At 35.2% G+C, this 20,479-nt stretch overlaps 1 protein-coding gene across 1 annotated transcript in view; it reads right to left on the bottom strand.

The window, feature by feature from the left end:
* SNTG1 (syntrophin gamma 1) overlaps positions 1-20,479 on the bottom strand; it is a 352,899-nt gene that overhangs the window by 140,863 nt on the left and 191,557 nt on the right. Inside the window, exons 4-5 of the mRNA XM_013954658.2 lie at positions 10,115-10,171; positions 1,922-1,979 (exon numbers count right to left, since the gene is read on the bottom strand). Coding sequence (XP_013810112.1) covers positions 1,922-1,979; positions 10,115-10,171 — 115 coding nt within the window. The remainder of the gene's footprint in view (positions 1-1,921; positions 1,980-10,114; positions 10,172-20,479) is intronic.

The raw sequence follows: 20,479 nt of genomic DNA, 5'->3' as shown, positions 1-20,479 counted from the left end.
AGTATTCCAAAACATCACAGAAGAGACTGTTTAGAAAAGTCTGACATTTGACTTGATCCAACAACTTTTGATTTAGTCACATGAGTAGCAGGACCAACATCAACATTCACATAAATTATACTCAAGTGTATGTTTGAAGGACTGGTATTACTAGGTTAGGTGTAGCAAAGGATGCTTAAAATACTGGAGGATTAAAAAAAATGATTTTTTTTTTAAAGAGATAAATGCAAATCTCATTATTCTGCTTCAGACACTGAGCTTGCATGTATTAATTTTGGGGTTATCTGTGTAAGACTTAAGCACCTTTTGTGCAGCACTGGTTGTAAGAATTGCATCAAGTGCCCTGTTATTGTTTAGAGATCTAAAAAAGAGCTGGAAAGCAACTGGGAGGAGGGCAGAACCTAGCCTGCAAAGCTCTGAGTTACAAGCTCTGAGTTAAATAGCTTTTTCCATATCCAAGATCCTTAGCACAGCCACATGGCATAACACTTGCATAGTCTCCTTCTATATAAGAAATGTCACTCACAACTAGCTCTCTAAAAATCAGCAGTATTTTCATTGGAAGCAGTAATGGAGATTATATCTCAATTATGTATTGATATTAGAAATAATGTGTCAGGCAGTACAGCAAAAAATAAGGACAGTAATAAAAGAAACCAGTGTGCACTTTTGTGTGCTGAATTAAACTTCAGTCTGCATTTCTTATTTTTCCTGTAGTGCTTGATAGCATTTTCCTGTAGTGCTTGATAGCATTTTAATAGCTAGTGTAGGTAATATATGCCACATTATTACCTATTACATACTTATTTTTATATTGAAGAGGATGGAGTCACAAGTATACCTCCTTAAGTTTAAGCTTATTTCTTCCCTTAGGGGCTCATTCTATTCTACTCTGTAGCCTCCCTACATACAACTTTCACATTTTCTGCATTTCAGGGTCAGTGTTCAGATCCCAATACACTAAGATTTCCCTGTATCGCTCTTCATCTGTGTGTGAGTGAATATGAGATTTTTAATGCTGGACATTTTAATTGTTCAGAAGCTACATTCCAGAATTATTGCCTTACAGTTGGAGAAAAATGCCTCCAAGTTTAAGTTTATGACCTTACAAGTTTGGCTAATAAGTATCATATATATGTACACAAATATACATAAAAATAAACATAACAGGGATATTAAATATACTCTAGAACTAGTGATTTACGACCTTTATCATTTGTCAGTGAGCACATCATGAGATGTTTAAACACCATTCATCTTCCTAGTACACATTATATCATTCCAACAACTTAAAAACATGGCTAGTCAAAAAAAAAAAAAGACAACAGTATCTGGATAAGCTCAAAATAAGCACAGTTAAATCCTTATGCAGTACCAGTTTTCCTATGTATGAACTGCAAGGGCTTGCACAGTTCAGCATCTAATGTGGAAATACCATAGGGGTATTATCAGTGCCATTACCCAATCCGGTTTGAGTACTACCCTACTGACCAGTATAAAAAGAGACAAACGCGTTCTCTCCCTGGGTTACCATGCTTTAACAGCCAAACATTTGATCTGCTACAGCTTTATGGCAACAACCATTTTCAAACAAGACATTCACAAAATTACAAATTTTTGAATGATATAAAATTGTAAACCAACTTTATTTTCAAAATACCTTCCTAATTTTTCTTTGATTAAAATAATGCTTTACAAGATTTTTTTTTTAAATAAACATGTTTGAACACATTGTTTAAAAATATTCCAAATATAACTTTTGTACTTTACTGAGAATATTTCCAAGTAAAAGAGAGATCACTGTGTCACAGAGACACAAATGCTACACCAATATTTAACAATACCTACAAGAATCTCAAGACTTAATGCATCACTGCTTTAAGGAACATGCCAAAATTTAGTCTATTAATCTGACACCCACCTCTTTGTTCTTTGGAAATCTTAGAAATGACCACTGGAATATTATGCTCTGCTCCACCCTGAAAATAGAATAAATGACAGTCACATCAGTCACTGGAAATATCTTTTTGCTTAAAATTATGAATTATACTTTCTATAACTGCAGTTTTCAGAAAGTTTGAGAAAATAACTCTGATCCTGTATTTTCCTCTTATTTATTTATTTATTAATAAAATATCTAATTGTAATTAATTCCTTATTGCCTTTCATAAAGGAGCTCTGAGCTGCTCAGGAAATTGAATGACGTGCAAAACGCTACAAGACTTAAAAAAAAAAACCACATCAGGTTCTGCAGATTCTGTATAGCTTAATATGAGAAACCATGTCCTCTAAAGGCAAAATGGACATCACACTACAATGGAAACCATTGTGATGACTCAGTTTCCATGCTGGCAAGAAACAGGTAAACAAAAGCCCAGGAAAAGCAAGTTTGGACTTCCATCTAAAAGCAGCCTTTATTTGTTCCTGTCTCTGTCATACATGCACAAAGAATGAACAAAGCAGTGGGCTAAGTAACAAGGAACAGAAAAGGAAACATTAAGAAATAGAACAGTAGGTGTTCAGTAATTGGGGGGAAAAAAAGGAAAGCTGGACCATAATTCAACAGTTCAACAGCAATTCAGTGGTGGTGTTTCATTCAATTTATCCTGTTGAGACTAGAAACATCCATTGCTCTTAAGAATAAAGCATTAAAAAGAAACCTAAAATAAAAAGGAGACTTGAAAATGAAAAAAAAAAGGAAAAGGCAAATATGCACAGAGACACAAATACTCTTTTCCTCTGAAGATCAGCATCAAAGTGCAAGTCTGAATTTTACCTGTACAAATTCAGATCATCAGAAATGACAGTCTGCCACACTGTCATTTTGCCTAAGAATCTTGGTTAAGCATTCACTTATTCTTCTCTTCAGCTGCTAGACTTTTCTTTAGAAACCACGGCCTTCTTAGAGCTAAGCACCCCAGTTTCAACGTGTGGAATGGACCGATCTTGGATATTTTGATGGTCTAACGAATAGTACATATCCCTTCCTCATGGAATAACTAGTTGTTTGAAACTGAACAGACTCCTGCACTCAAAAGCTATTTCTGTCACAGAGCAGAGAACAATAAAACCACAGAAAATGTGCTTCTGTGTCTCCCTTCTTTATGTCCAGGCCCTCACACCACAATAGAATCTGTAAAGATTCCTTCTGGAGGAAGGAAGAATGCATCATCTCCACCACGGCAAATGTGTCCTAGAAATCTGAATTTCCTATGAAACTGCAGAATTCCAAATAGGATTATAGTTTCTTCTGGTACTGGCTATCAATGAAAATGGTCCTAAAAACTCTGAGTAGGTAAGGATCTTACTGATGTTATAACAATTGCATACTTACAAGAAAATTGGCATTGTATGAGATGAGTGCAGTGCTCACTCCATAGATGAAGTCATGAGTCTACCTTCATTTTAGTCAGAGTTCATTTAGTTAGAGATGTATTCAAACTGAAAAGATGTAGAGTTATAACTTCTGAGGGTTTTCACCAGAGGAAGAGCAGCAGTAAACATTGGCCTCACTTTAGACAACCAGTTTGAGCTCACTAAGTTTATCAGACTCATACTTCCTTCAAAGGTTTCCTCAGCCACATGCACATTTAATTTCTCCTAAACTTTTAAAACAAACAGAAAAAATCATTGTGTCAGTTCTTTCCCTAAGCCTCCAATAAACTACACAAAGATTGCACTACCCAAGACATTTGAAACTCAGCCAAGGATTGCAAGGTTTAAAGTTCAACATAAATAACTCAGGTCTTTCCCTTAGTAGACTTGCCTCTCTACCTCCTTCAATTCTGTTTTCCAGTAAACAGGGAGATTACTGTTATTCTTAAACCAGCCTGCAAGGCATACTAGCTTGTTTATTCCTCACTCACTCACTGTATTTATCTAAATCTATCTATACAGGAGATTTCATGAACCATCCAGTAATGTTCTGCTCTCTCTCACTGCAGCTGGCCAATGGTATGGAGGATTCCCTTTAAATTAGTCAACGGTCAAAATTAGTTGTCTGGTAGTCTAAGAAACAAAAGTCCAAATGGAGGAAGAGAAACTAGCTGGCCAGCTATCTGTAACCAGCCATCTTTAACTATTTGCAGCAAGTTAAAAGAACTGTATATATTCGGACAACATCCTGATGAATACTACTACAAACTGATACTGCAGCCTTGTGTTCTGCGTCCTCTATACTGGATCTTCCTTCCTACAGAAGAAAAAGTGAATGGATGTCTAATTTCTGGTTTTATAGGCTCAGGAAATACTCTACTTCAGAAAGCTCTAGGAATTGTGACTACTTTTCTGTTGTTTAACATTTCCACTCCCTCTACTGTGGACATACAGTTATATTCCCAGATCATAGAGGGAGACAAAAAGCTATCTATTAATGGCAATGAAGGTTAATGGCTCAGCCCTCTAACACCAGTCTTTGTAGTGTGAATTCCCTTTCCCATTCTTCCTAAATCAGATGAGATCATAAGTTGTGCAAGTATTTGCCTGGAATAAAGGAGACAGTGCAGCTCCACTCCTGTGGAGATGTTTATGTTAGACCAGGTAGACCAAGCTTTAACCACGAGCAGCTGTTCCCAGCTCACAATCCTGGACTTTGGCCATTACTTTCAAGGTCTGAAGGCCACCCATACCTCCTTTCAGACTGTCAAACGATACAGTTTGAAAGACTTTTTGTTATTGCAATTTTTATGTATGGAAGTTTTTTCAAAAGTTTTAGAAATATAAAAAATAGATATACTGAAACAAATAACTTTTCTTGACAAATGCTGTTTTCATATTTCACGCCATGTGTAATCAGAACATTACTGTTTCCTGTTTACAAAGAGACAGAGGGCATCTATAAAAAATTAGATGGATGGACATGTAGCATTCAGGGAACATCATGCGGGACATGTGGGAAGTTCAATAGCCCATATTAGCTGAATATACAGAATTATTATTTACTATCTTTTTAATTACATATATATATATTCTAAAGATATCATAGGATAATATCTTAAAAAGATATTATTATATTTATAAAAATGCTAAAAGGCAACATCTGTTCCACTGACTAAAACAGGCCTGGTTTTTCAGCCTTAAGGTCCAGTGACACAACATGGCTCATGCCTATGCGGATAAATTCTTAACCAGCTTGAAATAGTCTGACTTTATACATGTTGCCTATTGGGAAAAGTCCTGATCTGTGCTCAGGAACTGTCTCAGAGAATGATAGTTGGCATAAGCCAAAAGCTGTGCCAAGAACTATGCTAGCAATTAAACAAAACAGATAATCATGTTCCATTATTAATTGGCCCTGATTAAACTTTTCTGGTCCTGTTTAATCAAATAGCATAGCTGGAACAAAAATGTCACTTCCAAAATGTATTCAACACTGACTTATGCAAGTATCTGTCCTGTGAGCAGGACAGGCGCACATGCTTTGTTTATAGAATTTTTTTAATGTAGTCAAACTTTGAAAAATCAAACTGAATCTCAACAGGTCTGTGATGCTGTTCATCATATAAAGAACGATCAAAACGAAGGCAGGCAAATGGCACTGTACAGGGTTCTGGCAGCCAGAGGTCAGATTGTAACAGTAAACCTCAATTTATATAATGAACTGTCAATTTTATTGCCTGTTTCCACAAGAACACTACACTCTGCAATTATTAAGAAACATGGTGTTCTTTCAAAAGTCATACACTTAGCAGCTTCTTGTGTCAAATCTCCACATCTCAAACTTGTCAGAGATGTGATAAATGCCTGAAATACACTCATCAATTTCTAACTCTAACTCCATGACTCCTCCTTTGAACACTAGTTTATTAATGAGTGTTCTAAAGGGGATTCAGAAATCTGAGAAAATAATTCCTTCTGTAAGGGTGTAAAACAGACCAGTTCTGCTCCAAATTTAATTATATAAATGAAGTACAGCAAAACATAAAGCAACACTTTTTGTTCCTTCAAACCTACAAGGAACTGATTATAATCAAATTTTAAAGGGGCTTGATTTTGGATCCGGGGTAAAATTCAGTCTCACAAGCAGTTTTTTAAACAGTTAGCTGAATCTCTGATCATTACCACTATAGTTGGACTAGCCAGGTGATGATACCTAAGAAGAGAGTTCCACTCATAGACAAGACACCATACGACAACTGGGGAGTTTCCTACTGGAATTATTAACTTTCTGTCCTCCTGCTCTTCAGAAAGAAATATGACTGTAAAGGTCCAGAATACTTAAGGTAGCAAAAGACACTTCCGAAAATCTACTCAAGAGAAAGTTAAAAGGTGACTTGATTGTGTGAAATTTCTGATAGTAGATGTCTGTTTAATTTAGCAGAAAAATGCATTAAAATATCCCAGAGCTGAACATTTAAATTAGACAAATTCATATTAAAAGACTGCAAATATTTTAAAGTGAGTGTCATTAATCACTAGGACAGCTTACTGTGTATAACTCATATCTTGGATAAACTGCATCTTTTGAAATATACCCCTGCCAGGGAATGTACCTCTGCTAGAATATAAGTCCTTAGACAACCCTCATCCTCAAATAATCTGAGAGTATTACGACACAAAAAGTATTTTATGTAAGGTTGTGGGAAAAAGAGTTACTGAAAAAAGGAGGAAATGCCTAAGTCACCTGCACTACTGTTGAATCCAGGGGTGTGCTGTTGTTTTGTTTTTGTTTTTGCTTTTTTTACAAAGTGTTTACAGCAGAAGCAAGAGCCACGGAGTACCCTCAGTTATTAACAATCTTTAAATCCCGACTGAGCATCTGACACGTGTGGTGGCTCAAATAAGAATTACAGGCTTGAGGCAGAAATTGTTGTGTAAGGGCTGGTACCTGAGCAATGGAGAAGATCAGACTGTGTGTCTCACCCAGACTAGGTCATACATCAGCTGACTGAAATAGACATAAGCAAACTGGGTGCCCATGCCCATGGGTTAAAATGATTTTCCAGAAGTCCTAATACAGAAATGTAGAAGATCCAGAGTGCTGACTACACAGCACAGATGGTTGGGGATGGCTGATGGCTGATCAGCCACAGCTGTCCACTTCACAGCCACTACAGAAATAATCTGAGGTCTTCATGAATCACCACAGTGTTTGGGATAGATTTCTAAAACAAAATGATCAGTGACAGTTTTTCTTTAAAAAGCCACACTGTAAGCTGCAGCAGTGCAGGAACTGGTTTGTGGGCATAAGGACAGGGCAAAAGCCATCCAAAACTGAGCTCCTTCAGCTTGTTGGACATGCACAGAAATTCAGCTCCTGGTACACCCTTGTTGTACTGCTTCTTCTCTCTGGAAGGCGTAGGAAGTTTCTGCACCTGAATTTGTGGCATACAATGTGTCAGTACATACACTGTCACACACCAGCCCTTTCAACCTCTGTGTTCTTCACGCATGAGTGTGTACATGTGTGTGCCTAAATTCAGAACACACACACAGGTCAAAATCAGGTACAGAATTTCCCTTCTTTTCCTACTCCACCCACATTTGGCCTAGGTGTGAAATTCCAGAATTACAGGGTTTGTTTGGGGAAACCAGTATGATGTTTTCCAATTCAGGAAGAGAGAACATGAGGGCTATGTTAAGCAGCAGTGCACATGCAGTAAGATAAACTTCATGATACATGTTCAGTAGCTTTGATACTGGTACTGGTCATTGTCTATGGGGTGACTTGTAGGCCCATACTTTAAGGTATTAGTACATAAGAATTAATTTTCTTTTAAAAAAAAGTCTTTTATTAAAGTTCAGGAACCTTCCAGAACAAAACAAAACCAAGTAATGAACTATTATTCATCTGCAAAAGGAATAATAACGATTGATTGGCACCTTTCTAAACAGAAAATTGCCATTTTTCTGAATTTTTTGAACTGATATTGACACTGAATACTTAAAAAATCCATTTTAGTGAGTCTTCATAAAGTTTGCCTACCAAACTGCAAAAAAGCACTACTTTAAGTTTCAGGTCTAAGTTGTTTCTTACTACTAGCTAAATACAATAATAGGAATTTATACTGAGTGCTTCCACCTGCTTGTTTTGGATTGTGTTGCTAGTATATCTTTCTTTCTGACAATGTAGGATTACTAAAAAAGGGATCTGGCAAAATAGGCCTCTGTTCATTGTTTTTTAAAGCCAGACCAATCATATTATCTGGTACATATCCTTAGAATATTCAAGACCATAGAATTCTACTCGGTAATTTCATTAGCTAATCTATACTATCCAACTGAGTCTGAGTTTCTTTTGTTGGAAGAGATCTCTTGACTATTTGACTATATAATGACATCTGTTAAAGAGAATCCATCCTGATTGTAAGCTCTTCCACAAATTAGAGATTTGCTATTCAAACCTGAATTTATGTAGCTTCACCTTTCCAACAGTGAAATTAATTTTGATCAAAACATCTATGCAAAAAAATTTAAAAAAAGAAAACATATTTGAATGAAATAGTTTAATTTAAGGCCGTGATTCATAAATTCTATTGCAGTTGCTTCCTATATATATATATATTTTTTTTTTTTTTTAACTAAAACAGAATCATATTCAATTTCTAAGATACATTAGGTTTTTGCTAAACATATAACAAGAGAAATTCCTTTTTAGGCTGAGTTCACAATCTGAAATGTCCATATTTTCTATATTGGCACTTCCATGAATTTTTGCAGCTTCTAAGAAATTTCTTGAGAACAATGAATATGCTCTGAAAATGCAAGTAATTTAATAAAGAGCATCTCCCCAGTCACTTTTTAATTTTTATTTCCCAATGATATTTTATTTGCTATAATTTACCCCATACTTAAATAATAAAGTTATCTCGAGTTTGTCCCAGATTTTTTATTCTAAAAGATAACCCATTGTACTGTAGAACTAAAAAATCCATTTTACTGAGTCCTCAAGAGATTTGTTTTCCAAACCTCAAAAATCCTGCGTAACCAGTTATTTCTTATTACTAACTAAAAACAACTTCATTCACCCATATATTTTATCTTACAGTGACATGTATTACTTTATCGTTATTCAGTGAACAGTAACCTATAGTGATACTGCAAGAAAACAACTTGTGTGCTGTTGACTAGATTCCTGAGAAACTTTGGCCACAATATAGCAACTAGTTTTCCTTGAATAGAGGTCTTTAGTGGGTCAACAAGATAAAAGCATGTGTAGCAAGACATATTTTAAGAACTAGTATTTCTATTCAGCAATATTCTTATCAAAGACAACACAAATGCACATTAATCTCTCTTCTGAGTCATTTCTTATAAGGTCAGTATTAAGAGATGTTCACAGGAAAGTCTATACTTTCACTTTATATGCATAATTTAAGGCTCTTTGCATTCATGTGAAGTATACTTGACTTTTCCCATTGTTATCTTTAGGCTGTGGAATGCTCTGTTTAGAAGAAAGATAAAATTAATGCTGCGTTTTCTATCCTGAGATTCAAAGCTAAGGTAAGGTTCTCAAAATCATGGCAATATAGGCTCAGGCTCTTGGAATGGTTATAATGACAAAAATGATTAATTCCCCCTTCCTCTCTCCAACCCTCCCTCCCTCAGAAAAGATCTCCTACACTTCTGTATGTTCTTAAATCATCCTGAGGAAAGAAAAAATATTGTAACATGATAAATTGCTGGAGTTGCCTGATCTCAACAGCAAAATAAACAATATGAGAAAGCAATAACACTTTCTGTCCTATTAATGAATTACAGTGAATTAATGTGATATTCTTTGTAAGAGAATTGATGATGAACTTATTGGCTGTTCCATGTGCCTGACACTGTAATTTAGCATTCATTAATAACAACTTAAATTAGAGTGCTGTTGAACAAAAGAACAGTCTGCGCAGTTGCAAACCCTTTTCAACTCTCATATCAAATCTTATTACAGAGTTGCTCATCTTGAATCTTAAGGGGATGCTTCTTCCATTGCTTTCCATTTCACAAGGCAGTGCAGTTGCTGGTTGCCCTTTTGTGACAGTATCTAAGTTTCTAGGAAACGTTTGCTCTATTGTTTCTAGTCCTCTGAAATACAATTTCAATAAAATTTCCTCATTAAAATTAAAATTAGCTATATACAAAGACACTTTTTGTGTAACCTGTGGAACAACAGACAAAAAAATATTACCTTTATGCTTAATCCAAATCCTCCTACAGTCTGTCTTCTAATTGTTACTGTTCTTTCCTGAAAAAAGTTAAATCAAAAAAGTTAGATTTAATATTTTCTGGCATAACATCTACATTCACACTTCAATAGGACATTTCTACGCCATCATCCTACATCAGTTTTTCTCATTACAATAAACTTGTAAATTCCTGAATGATAAAATCCCACGAAACCTATGCTGCAGGGGTAAAAGATGAAGCTGGCAGGAAAATCAGAGCTCCTGCCTCAGACAAAAAATTTGTGTGTTCAATTCATACCTTACTGATTACATCTACACCAGCAAGCAATAGGAACAGATCTGTAGAGTTGAACAGTCTGTGCAGAACCGAGCATCCACAACACACGCGTTTCAGGGGTCTTAGACCAGTCCTGTGAGCAGAATGTGCACTAGAGGCTGCAGTGCATCAGCTGTGCTCCTGGAGCACATTTTCCAGTTTAGTTTCATCCAAAAGGAATAAAGCTTGTATACTCCAAAACCACTCAGGGATGTGAATTAAAGCATAAGTGCAGATAATCCAGAAACTCATTTCAAAGCACATTCCCGATCCAAATTTAAAGGCTAATGTAAACACAGCCACTATTTAACTTAACAGCTATGGCTTAACAAATCATAACAGATGATTTAAAGGGTGTTGTTATGGACAGCACTGTTTAAAGCATCCCATTTTTTTCCTTTTATTGCTCATCCTTAAAATTTGTTACATAAACATCATAGACTAGTATCTGTCTTAGATATTAACAAACATTAAACAAAAGACAACATTAAACAAAAGACTTTCCTTTAGTCTTTTCTGTTGACTTTATTCTCAAGGATCATTTAGTATTAGTCAATTTGGTTAGTAGCAAAAATACCCTAGTACCAGATATACAGATATATGCAGATACAAGCATACAGAATATATAGACATATATACAGAATATATAGATATGCATTTTTTTAATGCCCTCATTGCTACATGTGGTCTGGATTTTATACACATTTCATTATGTATAATTGCATAACACAAGTGTGCATGTATATTTTATCTAAATATAGACTCATACATCTCAACACAATCAGCATAGATCACCAGTGTCACTCAGATTTGCACAGACTACAGAACAAATATTCTGTCGGTATTCTTCAGCACATTAAGGGCTGGACTAAAATTTGGTCTGCATGGCTATCAAGTATTATTAAGAAGCATAAGGCATTCTTCTGTCTTGCATCAGACAGATTCTAGTAACAGAGAGTTTGCAAGCCCTACAGAGCAGTTATCACCTTCTTCATGTGCAGGAAGGAAAAGCAGGAGGTAGGGCAACCACCTAACAGTCTTGGAAAACTGATATTACTGTATTGGGTGGGAAATACAGTTGCCTTCTTTCTTTTTCACATTTGTGATAAATATGAATTGTGTAACTGCAGAAAGAGCAAGCATAAACTTGTTTAGTGTTTTTGATGGCAAGACAAAAAGGACTGTCTTAAAAGTGACTTTCCATTTATTTACTTACATGTTGATATTTGTAAATGTTTAATCATTTCTATGGAAGAGCCAGGTAATTTTGTTGTTAGATAGCCACACTTTTCAATTTTTTGGAAAAAATATTGAATTGTATCAAAAATTATACTTTCATATTTATAACACACAAACGAATTCATAGCATGGCAGTAGAGGAATATATGGCTAAGCTGCTCCATCACTGTGCAGAGTTGTTCAGAGAGACCGAGAGAATCTTCTTGGCTCTCAACTCAAACCTTCTAGGAAGTAACTTTCATGATGAAAGTAATATAGCCAGAAACTGGATTCAGACCACAAAGTTATTTCACCTCAGGCCACAAACTGCACCTAGAAAAAGTTTTTGTCCATCAGGAGGTTTCAACCACAAATAGTGCTGTGGACAATACATTCAGCTTAAACTAATATGGGCCACAGCTTGATGTGTGGTCTAAACTGAGCTTACACATAAGAACATGAAATATGGTTCTGTTGGTTCTATGGTTCTGCTGCCAGCTCTGTTTTTCCTGTTGCTTGGTATCTGCTAAGCCCACTTCATTTTCAGCTCCAGGCTCTGATGAATATGTAGCTAAGAACAGAAGCTTGACTGGAAATATATTCTAATATTTTTTGTTATACATGTTCAAATCAAGTTGGAAACACTTGTGTTATTAAGAAGATGTTTAAAAATAACAATCTTTTAAGAATTAAGGTAAAGTGTGTTAATAGTATTAAATTAACCATGAATGGAATAAAGAATAACACACTACAATTAAATTTCAAAAGAAATAAGTATGCATCAGTGAAGAACATAAATCTTCATTAAAACTTGTAGTTCATTATACATCAGTAGTAGCTGCAAATTAAACAGTTGCATCTGAATATACTCTAAGCTAGAGTCCTGCAAAATAACAATGCTACCACTTCTGATCTCTTTCTTAGCATAATACATACACAAGCACACGTGTAAAAAAGTCAGTAAAATATTCTGGCTAAGGTAGAATCATGCAAGGTTTGATCTGGGCCATTTGACAGGAAACTAGAAATATTTTACATTGGAACCTGGCATTACAGTTTAGAGGAAGAAATGCATGCTTCAAAAATACCTTGCCATTATAGCAGATTACTAGACACAATTCTGTAAAAATAACTAAATGGAACAGAAGAAAAAAAAAAATCAAGACTGTCATTTTCCAGCACAGCATATTTTATCACAGGGTTTCTTATGATATATTTTTTTTCTAGGATCTTTTCTAGCTTCACTAAGAGTAGATACTAAATATTTCACATCTGGACTGTTACTGAACTGAATTGAACTTTAAGAACATATTCTAAATTAGGACCTCTCTAGTTATGTGTTACCTATAATTAAGACATTATATTATATTTAACCTAATGCTAATAAAACATACTTCTCTGTCCTAGAATGAAGAAACATATTACTTTGGCATATCCCAAACACTTACATATTCTTTACAGCATAACATCTAACAATTAACTCCCCCCCCCCAAACAATTTATGAACTTTAAACATATAAATCAGAATTATATATGAGTTATATACTTCATTAGTAACCCATCATTAATAATCTAATAGTCTGTGATTACTAAACTCACATGAATAATACTGTGAAACAGCTTCTCCAGAATGTCAGAAGCATCACACATTTCATACTGCCAGAATCTTGGCTCAGGATCAGGTCCTAGCTTTGTTCAGCAACTCTTCTTCTAACCAAAAGGTTAGAAGAAAAAGAACAGGATTAAGCCATCTAAAAGCTATGCATTGGTCAAGCCTCGTTTTACTCTGTAATCAGCAAAGAAAAATAAATACATTAAATCTAGGTAAGTCATAGCTGGTGCCTCCCTTAGGTGTTAATCATCTTCTAGCACTATGTCTTCCATTGAGTACAGAGCCTAGATGTCAAATTTACCTTTGGAAAGATGAATCCTACCTTAACTCTGATTAAGTATTTTGATGATAGGTACCAGCTTTGAAAAGTTTTGTTAGCAAATTCATTTATCTGAGTAATTTTTTCTTCTTTTGCAATATGTGTCTTGTGATAGATCCGTACAAAGCTTCAACTTCTGTGCCATTTTCACCCAAGATGAATTGAATAAACTTTGTTTGTAATTCAACATATTTTTAATGTAAAAGAATATGTTTATACAATATGATTAATATAATAAAGAAGTTTGACCAGCAAATTGAAACAAATGATTTAGTTCTGATGCTTTTCATTAGCATTTAAAATGAACAATAATAAAATGCTTTTCACTCACCTAATGGCCCTCTTTTTAAGTTCCTAAAATGCTTTACAGCTATTCAAGAAAATGTGATGACAGCTCTAGAAGTTAACATATTTTTTACCAGTAAAGAAGTGGTCTAAATATTCTTATTCACCCTTTATGTTGTTCCAGTTCAAAGATGGTGTAGCTCCATTGAGTCTAATGATCTGCTTAAGATAAAATCTAACTAAAAGTCAATGTCAAAAGTAGGCTGGTCTATTAGTACTGCTCTTTATTTACACAGGGTAGTATTGTATCATTGAGTTTGCAGTGGTTCTGCAACTCCCAAAAGCAAGCTCATCTCCAAGTTTACACAAAGAAAACTGATTCTGATGAAAAGCCACCTAGTTTGATACAAAGACCAAAGGAAACGTCCTGTGAGCTTGTAATTCTATTACCACATTTTTAACCACATTACCACATCATGCTAAACAGAGCAGAAGTTAGAGCTCCTAGGATCTTTTCATGCAAGATTCAGAGGAGCATTTTAGAAGCTGCTTCCTGGAAGACAATAAAAGTAGTTATCATTTTATTGAAAAGCTCAAAGCTGTTGATAAGCAGTCATTATTTTCTATGCCTCTAACTCAGAAAATTCCTCATCCACTGAGCATATGTTCACTGACTGGGAGACAGAGCTAACAGTTTTGCCAAAAGTTTCTTCCTCAGAGCTATGCAGTGAAAGAAAAAGCACTATTTTATAGGCTTTCATTAAAGATGTATTAAAATTTCTCTATAAACAGGCATTTAACCTTCTTGGGATCACAGACGTCATCTTAAATGAGATAAAAGTGAAGAATGACTATGTAAGAACATAAAAAGAGTAAATAATTAAGAAGGGAAAATATGGAATCTTATGTAATTATAAGCTATTTACATATTATCAAGAGTTAATGTTACTTATAACAGTTAAAAAATTAGGGCACAGTAAAAATTCAAAGATTTCATACTAACTAGCATGTGGTGTAGGAGAGAGTTTATAACACTGCTTAATTGATTCTTAATAATAATGATTAATTAGTAATATTTTCAATTTATTTATTGTCAAATATAAACCAGTAATCTAGTGTGTTCAAATAATTTGCCTCTGTGGAACTACGCAACTGCAGCTGAACAAAAGAACCAAGAAACTTCAAAACTCTTCATAATACTGACTTAACAGGATGTGAAACTTCACTTTTCCATGTTCATCTTTTAATCAAGATATAAATGTTGTATTTTCAGTTTGGGATTTGTATTTTCATACTGATGTGTATGGCTATTCTTACATGAGTAAAGATATGCATGGCAAGATGTAGAGTTAATTTGTCTAAATCCAGACAAAAAACAAGAACTCTGTTATGGAACAGACATAAAGGCATTATAATTGTGAAAAAACATGGAAAAAATCTAAAAGTGGGGAAAAAATACAGTAGGTGGGAAAAAAGGAATAAACATAAAAATGAATGTGCAATAGCACAGTGACATGGAAAAGTGTAGAGAAAGAAAGGGTGGAAAATGTTAGAATATAATTTTAAGAAAGAAATAATGAAATATATAATCGATGCACTGGCAGCAATGTCAGAGGTCAAACTCTGTTAATATTTAAAGCTAATCTTCAAGGCTGTATTCTCACATAGTTTAGCTGGCATTAGTAATCACATTATATTTTGCTAGGAGTCAATGACATTTTATTTTTTTCATTGAATTTCTTCATGCATTTTCCTGAAGGAAGGTTTTACATCCTCCCTTTGGCAAGGCTTCGCTCTTTTCTACTGACAGTTCTTTGGATGAACAATCAAACCTCAGAGTCAGCCTGAGAAGGCACAGGACACAGGTCGCACGCTTTCAGGTTTGGATTAACTACGTTAAGCAGGCTCGCCAACAGACTTGCTCATCGGCTCACGGCTTCCGCTGCGTGATATCCCAAGCCCGTCTCATTTCTGCAGCTCCTCATCCGGCTGGCGACGGGGAGGCAGTAGGAGAGGGTGGCAGAAGGGGAATCCCCTTGGAAACGCCCTTGTCCTGGAGGCAGCGGGTGCTGCGAGCCCCTGCACTGCACAGGCTGTTAATACTGCTGGTAAGGAGCAAGAGCACCCGACCCGTCCCTCGTGCTTCCCCTTCCCACCACACGTGCCTAAAAGCAGAAACAGTCGCCTCGGTCGTTACTTATACAAGCCCTACTCTGAGGCTGCCAGCTCAACTTAATCCAAAACTACTGCATTGCTCAATGTGCACATTCAAGAGAAAAAACACAAACCCAAGGTCATACAGATCCAAATTCCCACGAGGCCTGGTAACAAACACACTATGGTAGTTTCACGATAGCTGTAGTTTCCAGCTAGCTCCTCACGGCATACGCTGCCGCTGAGCCATGCTTTGGCTTTTCCAGTTGTTTTCTGTTTTTTAGTATTTGTCTTTTTTTTTTTTTTATGAGAGAAAAAACTTGACTCCAAAGAGAAAAGGCTGTTCTGTCCTTTCAAGTCTGACCTAACAAATGGCAGTCTTGTGTTTAAACCTCAGTAGATTGCCTAGCAGCTTTTTTCTTTTCTCAGCAGCTGCAGAAAAATAAACAGGTTTGGATTGTCCCTAAATACTGGGATTTACATCTGCCAGCCCTGGGTTGACACTTAAAAGTTGTCCAGATTGGCAGAAAATAAAAGTTACCCCCATCTGATAGATATTTGATGGAGTCTGTGAAAAAATGGATTCACTCCACTGAATAGCTTACTGATGCCAACATGATAAAAAAAAATCACCTTTCTAACTGGTAGCTTTGGGAAGGTAACAAGAAGGGAAAGTGCTTGAAAGGTGACCTACTCGTTTACCTATTTGCAGTTCTCTCCAGGACCAGGAGTTTCACTTTGGCACTGTTCATACTGTCTAATCGCACAGCAGAATCAAAACAGCAAATAAATGCAAAAATAAATACAATACAGCAAATAAACCAAAACCAAACATTAATTATTTTAAAATTCTCCTTCTTCTTTCAATCAACTTTGCCAATGTTAATTGGACTTGTTTTGCATACACCAAAATACATGGAAAGAAAATTTTAAACTCTCAAAAAAGAATCTGCCAAGGTAAAAGATTTAAAGTTCACTCTCAGTAAGTATCCACACTTCTAAAATGTGCAAGAAAAGGAAAGGCAATAACATCATCTGACTGGTCAGACAAGTCACTGTTAAGTGACATATTCTGAATATATACTTAAAAATAAATAAGAGCTTTACTATTTAAATAAAAAATTTTGAAAAAAATATGGCATTGTGTGAATTTTAAAAGCTGAAAAGCTATCTCTAATGCAACTAATTTTTTTTTGTAATACCACATGGAGTTGTATAGAGTTATAATTTTTTTAATATACTTGATTTCACAATAGTGACAGGATAAATTTAAAAGTCGGATAAAATATGCTATCTTTACAAGAAAAAGAAGAATGGTTGTGTGATTAGTAAGGTCAGAAATCAGATCTGATTACAGTTCTAGAATTTAACTCAGTATTACTTTCTGACCTTGCAAAAAGCATTTATTGATGAAAGCCTTTTATCTATCAAAAGAGCTAATTATAGTCCATAAGTCACATTCAGATACATTTGTATCAAACTCAGCTAAATCCTTAGACAAATGCTATAATACTCCATGAGAGCCGTTGCTCTATAAATTTACAAAAATGTGCATTAATTTTATATTAGTATTGAAAGCATGAATGATCCTCACATCAATCTCCCACAAAGATCCTTAATCAAAAAATACTAAAAAAATTATCAGATGTTTAATTAAGCAATGCATTATTGCATAACAGCATAGAATTTGATTACTCAAAGTGAATGGGAATCATCTGTATCTTTTCATTAGGTGAGTTACTACTATTTCAGACAATTCTATAACTTTTCAGTAGATCCTTTAATTTAAGAAAATTATGCAAGAATACAAAGTGTCCTGGTGACCAAACTTAGCATTTTGTCATCTGCTCCTAGTTTATTTTTGATCTTTTAGAAAAACAGTAGCTGATTTGAATCATCCATCTTGTTGGACAGTACACTGTCATATCCTTGGTTTATGGACATCATATGCAGATACACTCTAGTAGAAAAAACTGCTTGCCTGAGGAAGGATTAGCAAACAAATAAAACCTATTAAAGAAGAAAAAATTATGGCTCCCTAGAAAGATAAATTATTTTTATTGATAAAACACAATAGTCTGTTTACTTGAATTTCAGATGTTCACAAGAGGTGATAGAAATTATGAATATTCAACTATGTAACACAACAATTGTAAAGATTAAATCTTTTCCTAGGAATGAGCCTACTGAAAAGTCATATTTCAGATCAGACACACAATATTTTAGGGGATTATTTTCCCTCCCATAATTTTCATCAAGGTGAGCATCAGGCCATCCTTGTCAGACCAGTCTATTGATCTATATGTCTAAAAAGATGGGGGGTTGCCTTATCACACATTGCCATCTTGAACACCATGTAGCAAACTTTTGTGAGGTTAATTTCATGTAATTCAAGGGATATGTTTATAAGGAATTATGAAATAATATTCTATACTTCTGCCATCAATGCTGAAGTTCCTATGTGGTGGTAATTCAGCTGTTTTCAAGGGATTTTTTTTTTTCCAGATGAAAAGAGTAAAAATCCTGACTGGTCTGTACCACATATAACTCTCATGGAGATTTGTGAAGATTATAATAAAGCAATCTGTTTTATAATTTTGCAATACCACAATTCTGTGACATTTTGTGAAAGTCTAGTACTTTAGGGAAAAAAAAAAAAATCTGACCTAGCAGTGACCAGCCTTATCTTCCAGTTTTCTCAGACACAGACCTGTGGATATCCTCAGCACTCACACCACTCATAAATTCAGACATACACATTGCATGCTGTAAAACCTCTCTCCAGGCAAGGATTTCATTTGGGTTAGTAAAGACATTGCTTTCTAGATTCTGACTTTCACAAAACGTTCTCATCTCACACTTTGGTCATCGGCATTGGAGTGCAAATCCGCATCAGGTACCCACCAGTAGCACAATGCTGAAGCCTTTACATTTCTATCTCTTGGAAAGCAAGTCTTTCATGTTGTGTCCATAAGGAAATCTCTGCAATACCTGTTGGTGCTACTGATTCTTGAATTTAGATCTCATCCATGATCGTTTGAACAGAAACGCTTGAGGGAATTGCTACAGGTACAATGGTTACGGGAACCCCACTAAAACTAGCATAGTTCAAGCTGCTAAAGAAAGGGAGATCCTTTCTTTTTTAGAGTTTAACACTGTTTTAATGACACGCTGCTTACAATCATTTACAGATTTTATTTTCTTGCTCCAAATTGTATACAATGAAAGAAGAAACAAGGTTTCTTTGCATCTCTTTAGTTTTGGGAAATTAGAATCATTTCCCACTAAAAATGAAGCGTTCTAATTTAAGAACTAGGTCCTCATCCCAAATATTCACATAGTCCACTAGGTCCATTGATTTCATTTACATTATCCCATAGGATGCAGATCAGGATACCACTGGAACGTTAAGCACCTGCTTAAAGTCTGACCTACGCAGAAGAGCACGCAAGTTGCTTCAGACTTAACAAACAGTAAAGACACTGTTCTGAACTGGAAACACAGTAATAGCATTGGGTTCCTAAACAGTGCAGTAGTGAAAAGTAAAACTTATAATCAAATCATCTGAAGACTATTTATTCAGACAGATCTAAAAGGACTTCTACTGTAGCTACTTGTATATAAAATTTAACAATGCTATTGTTCCTCAGTTACAAATTATATTTTTATCCATTAGAGTCTTATTCTATGAAGCATTCAATGCTAATTTCTAATCAGACCACTTGCATTGCAGAAAGCATGTAAAAGAAAAATAGACATGGTCAGTCATCCAGAATGAAATCAAGAACAAAGCAAAATCAACCAAGCAAAATAAAAGGTAAGAAAAATAAACAAACAGAAAAGCAACCTAATTACATCAGGAATAAAAATGGGGAAAAAATGCAAAAAGAAAGCCTGTGGGACTTGTCTAATCATACTATACAACCAAAGCAGATGATTCCGATGATTTAAATGGCCTGTGACAAAAGGAGAGTTAACTGTCCATGAAATGTTAATCATCCTTAGCTAGAATGAACCTACTGAGTCAAGACCCAGTCTTAATCCCAGAGGAAATCAGGGTAAAGGGCTCAAAAGTCACTAGATTAACAATAACACTGCCAAGAGAAAAGAAACTCCTCATCACCACATTAATATCAATCTGTTAATGAGTTATGCATTCGATATGCAAATAAAATAGGGGCAGCATAATCAATGAAGCAAATTATTCACTATCTTCTACAATGCTGTTGTGAAACTAAAGAGGGTAAAATTGTAAAAGAAAGTCTTGCTGTGAAACGAAAAATTATTAAATATGCATTTCATGAGGACATTTAAATGCCAGGTTCAGCAGAAGTAATAGATATTACAGCACATTAATGAAAGTCGTATTTTTGAGTGATAAAATCTTTTAATAAATAAAGCCAGAATGGGGCTGGCTGAGTAATGGTGCTGCAGAGTGTGCTGCTAATTGAACAACTATAGCC

The sequence above is a fragment of the Apteryx mantelli genome, chromosome 2, assembly GCF_036417845.1.
Source record: "Apteryx mantelli isolate bAptMan1 chromosome 2, bAptMan1.hap1, whole genome shotgun sequence".
Taxonomy (NCBI): domain Eukaryota; kingdom Metazoa; phylum Chordata; class Aves; order Apterygiformes; family Apterygidae; genus Apteryx; species Apteryx mantelli.
Note: the sequence above shows the minus strand (reverse complement) of the source record. Positions and strands in the feature narration are given on the sequence as shown.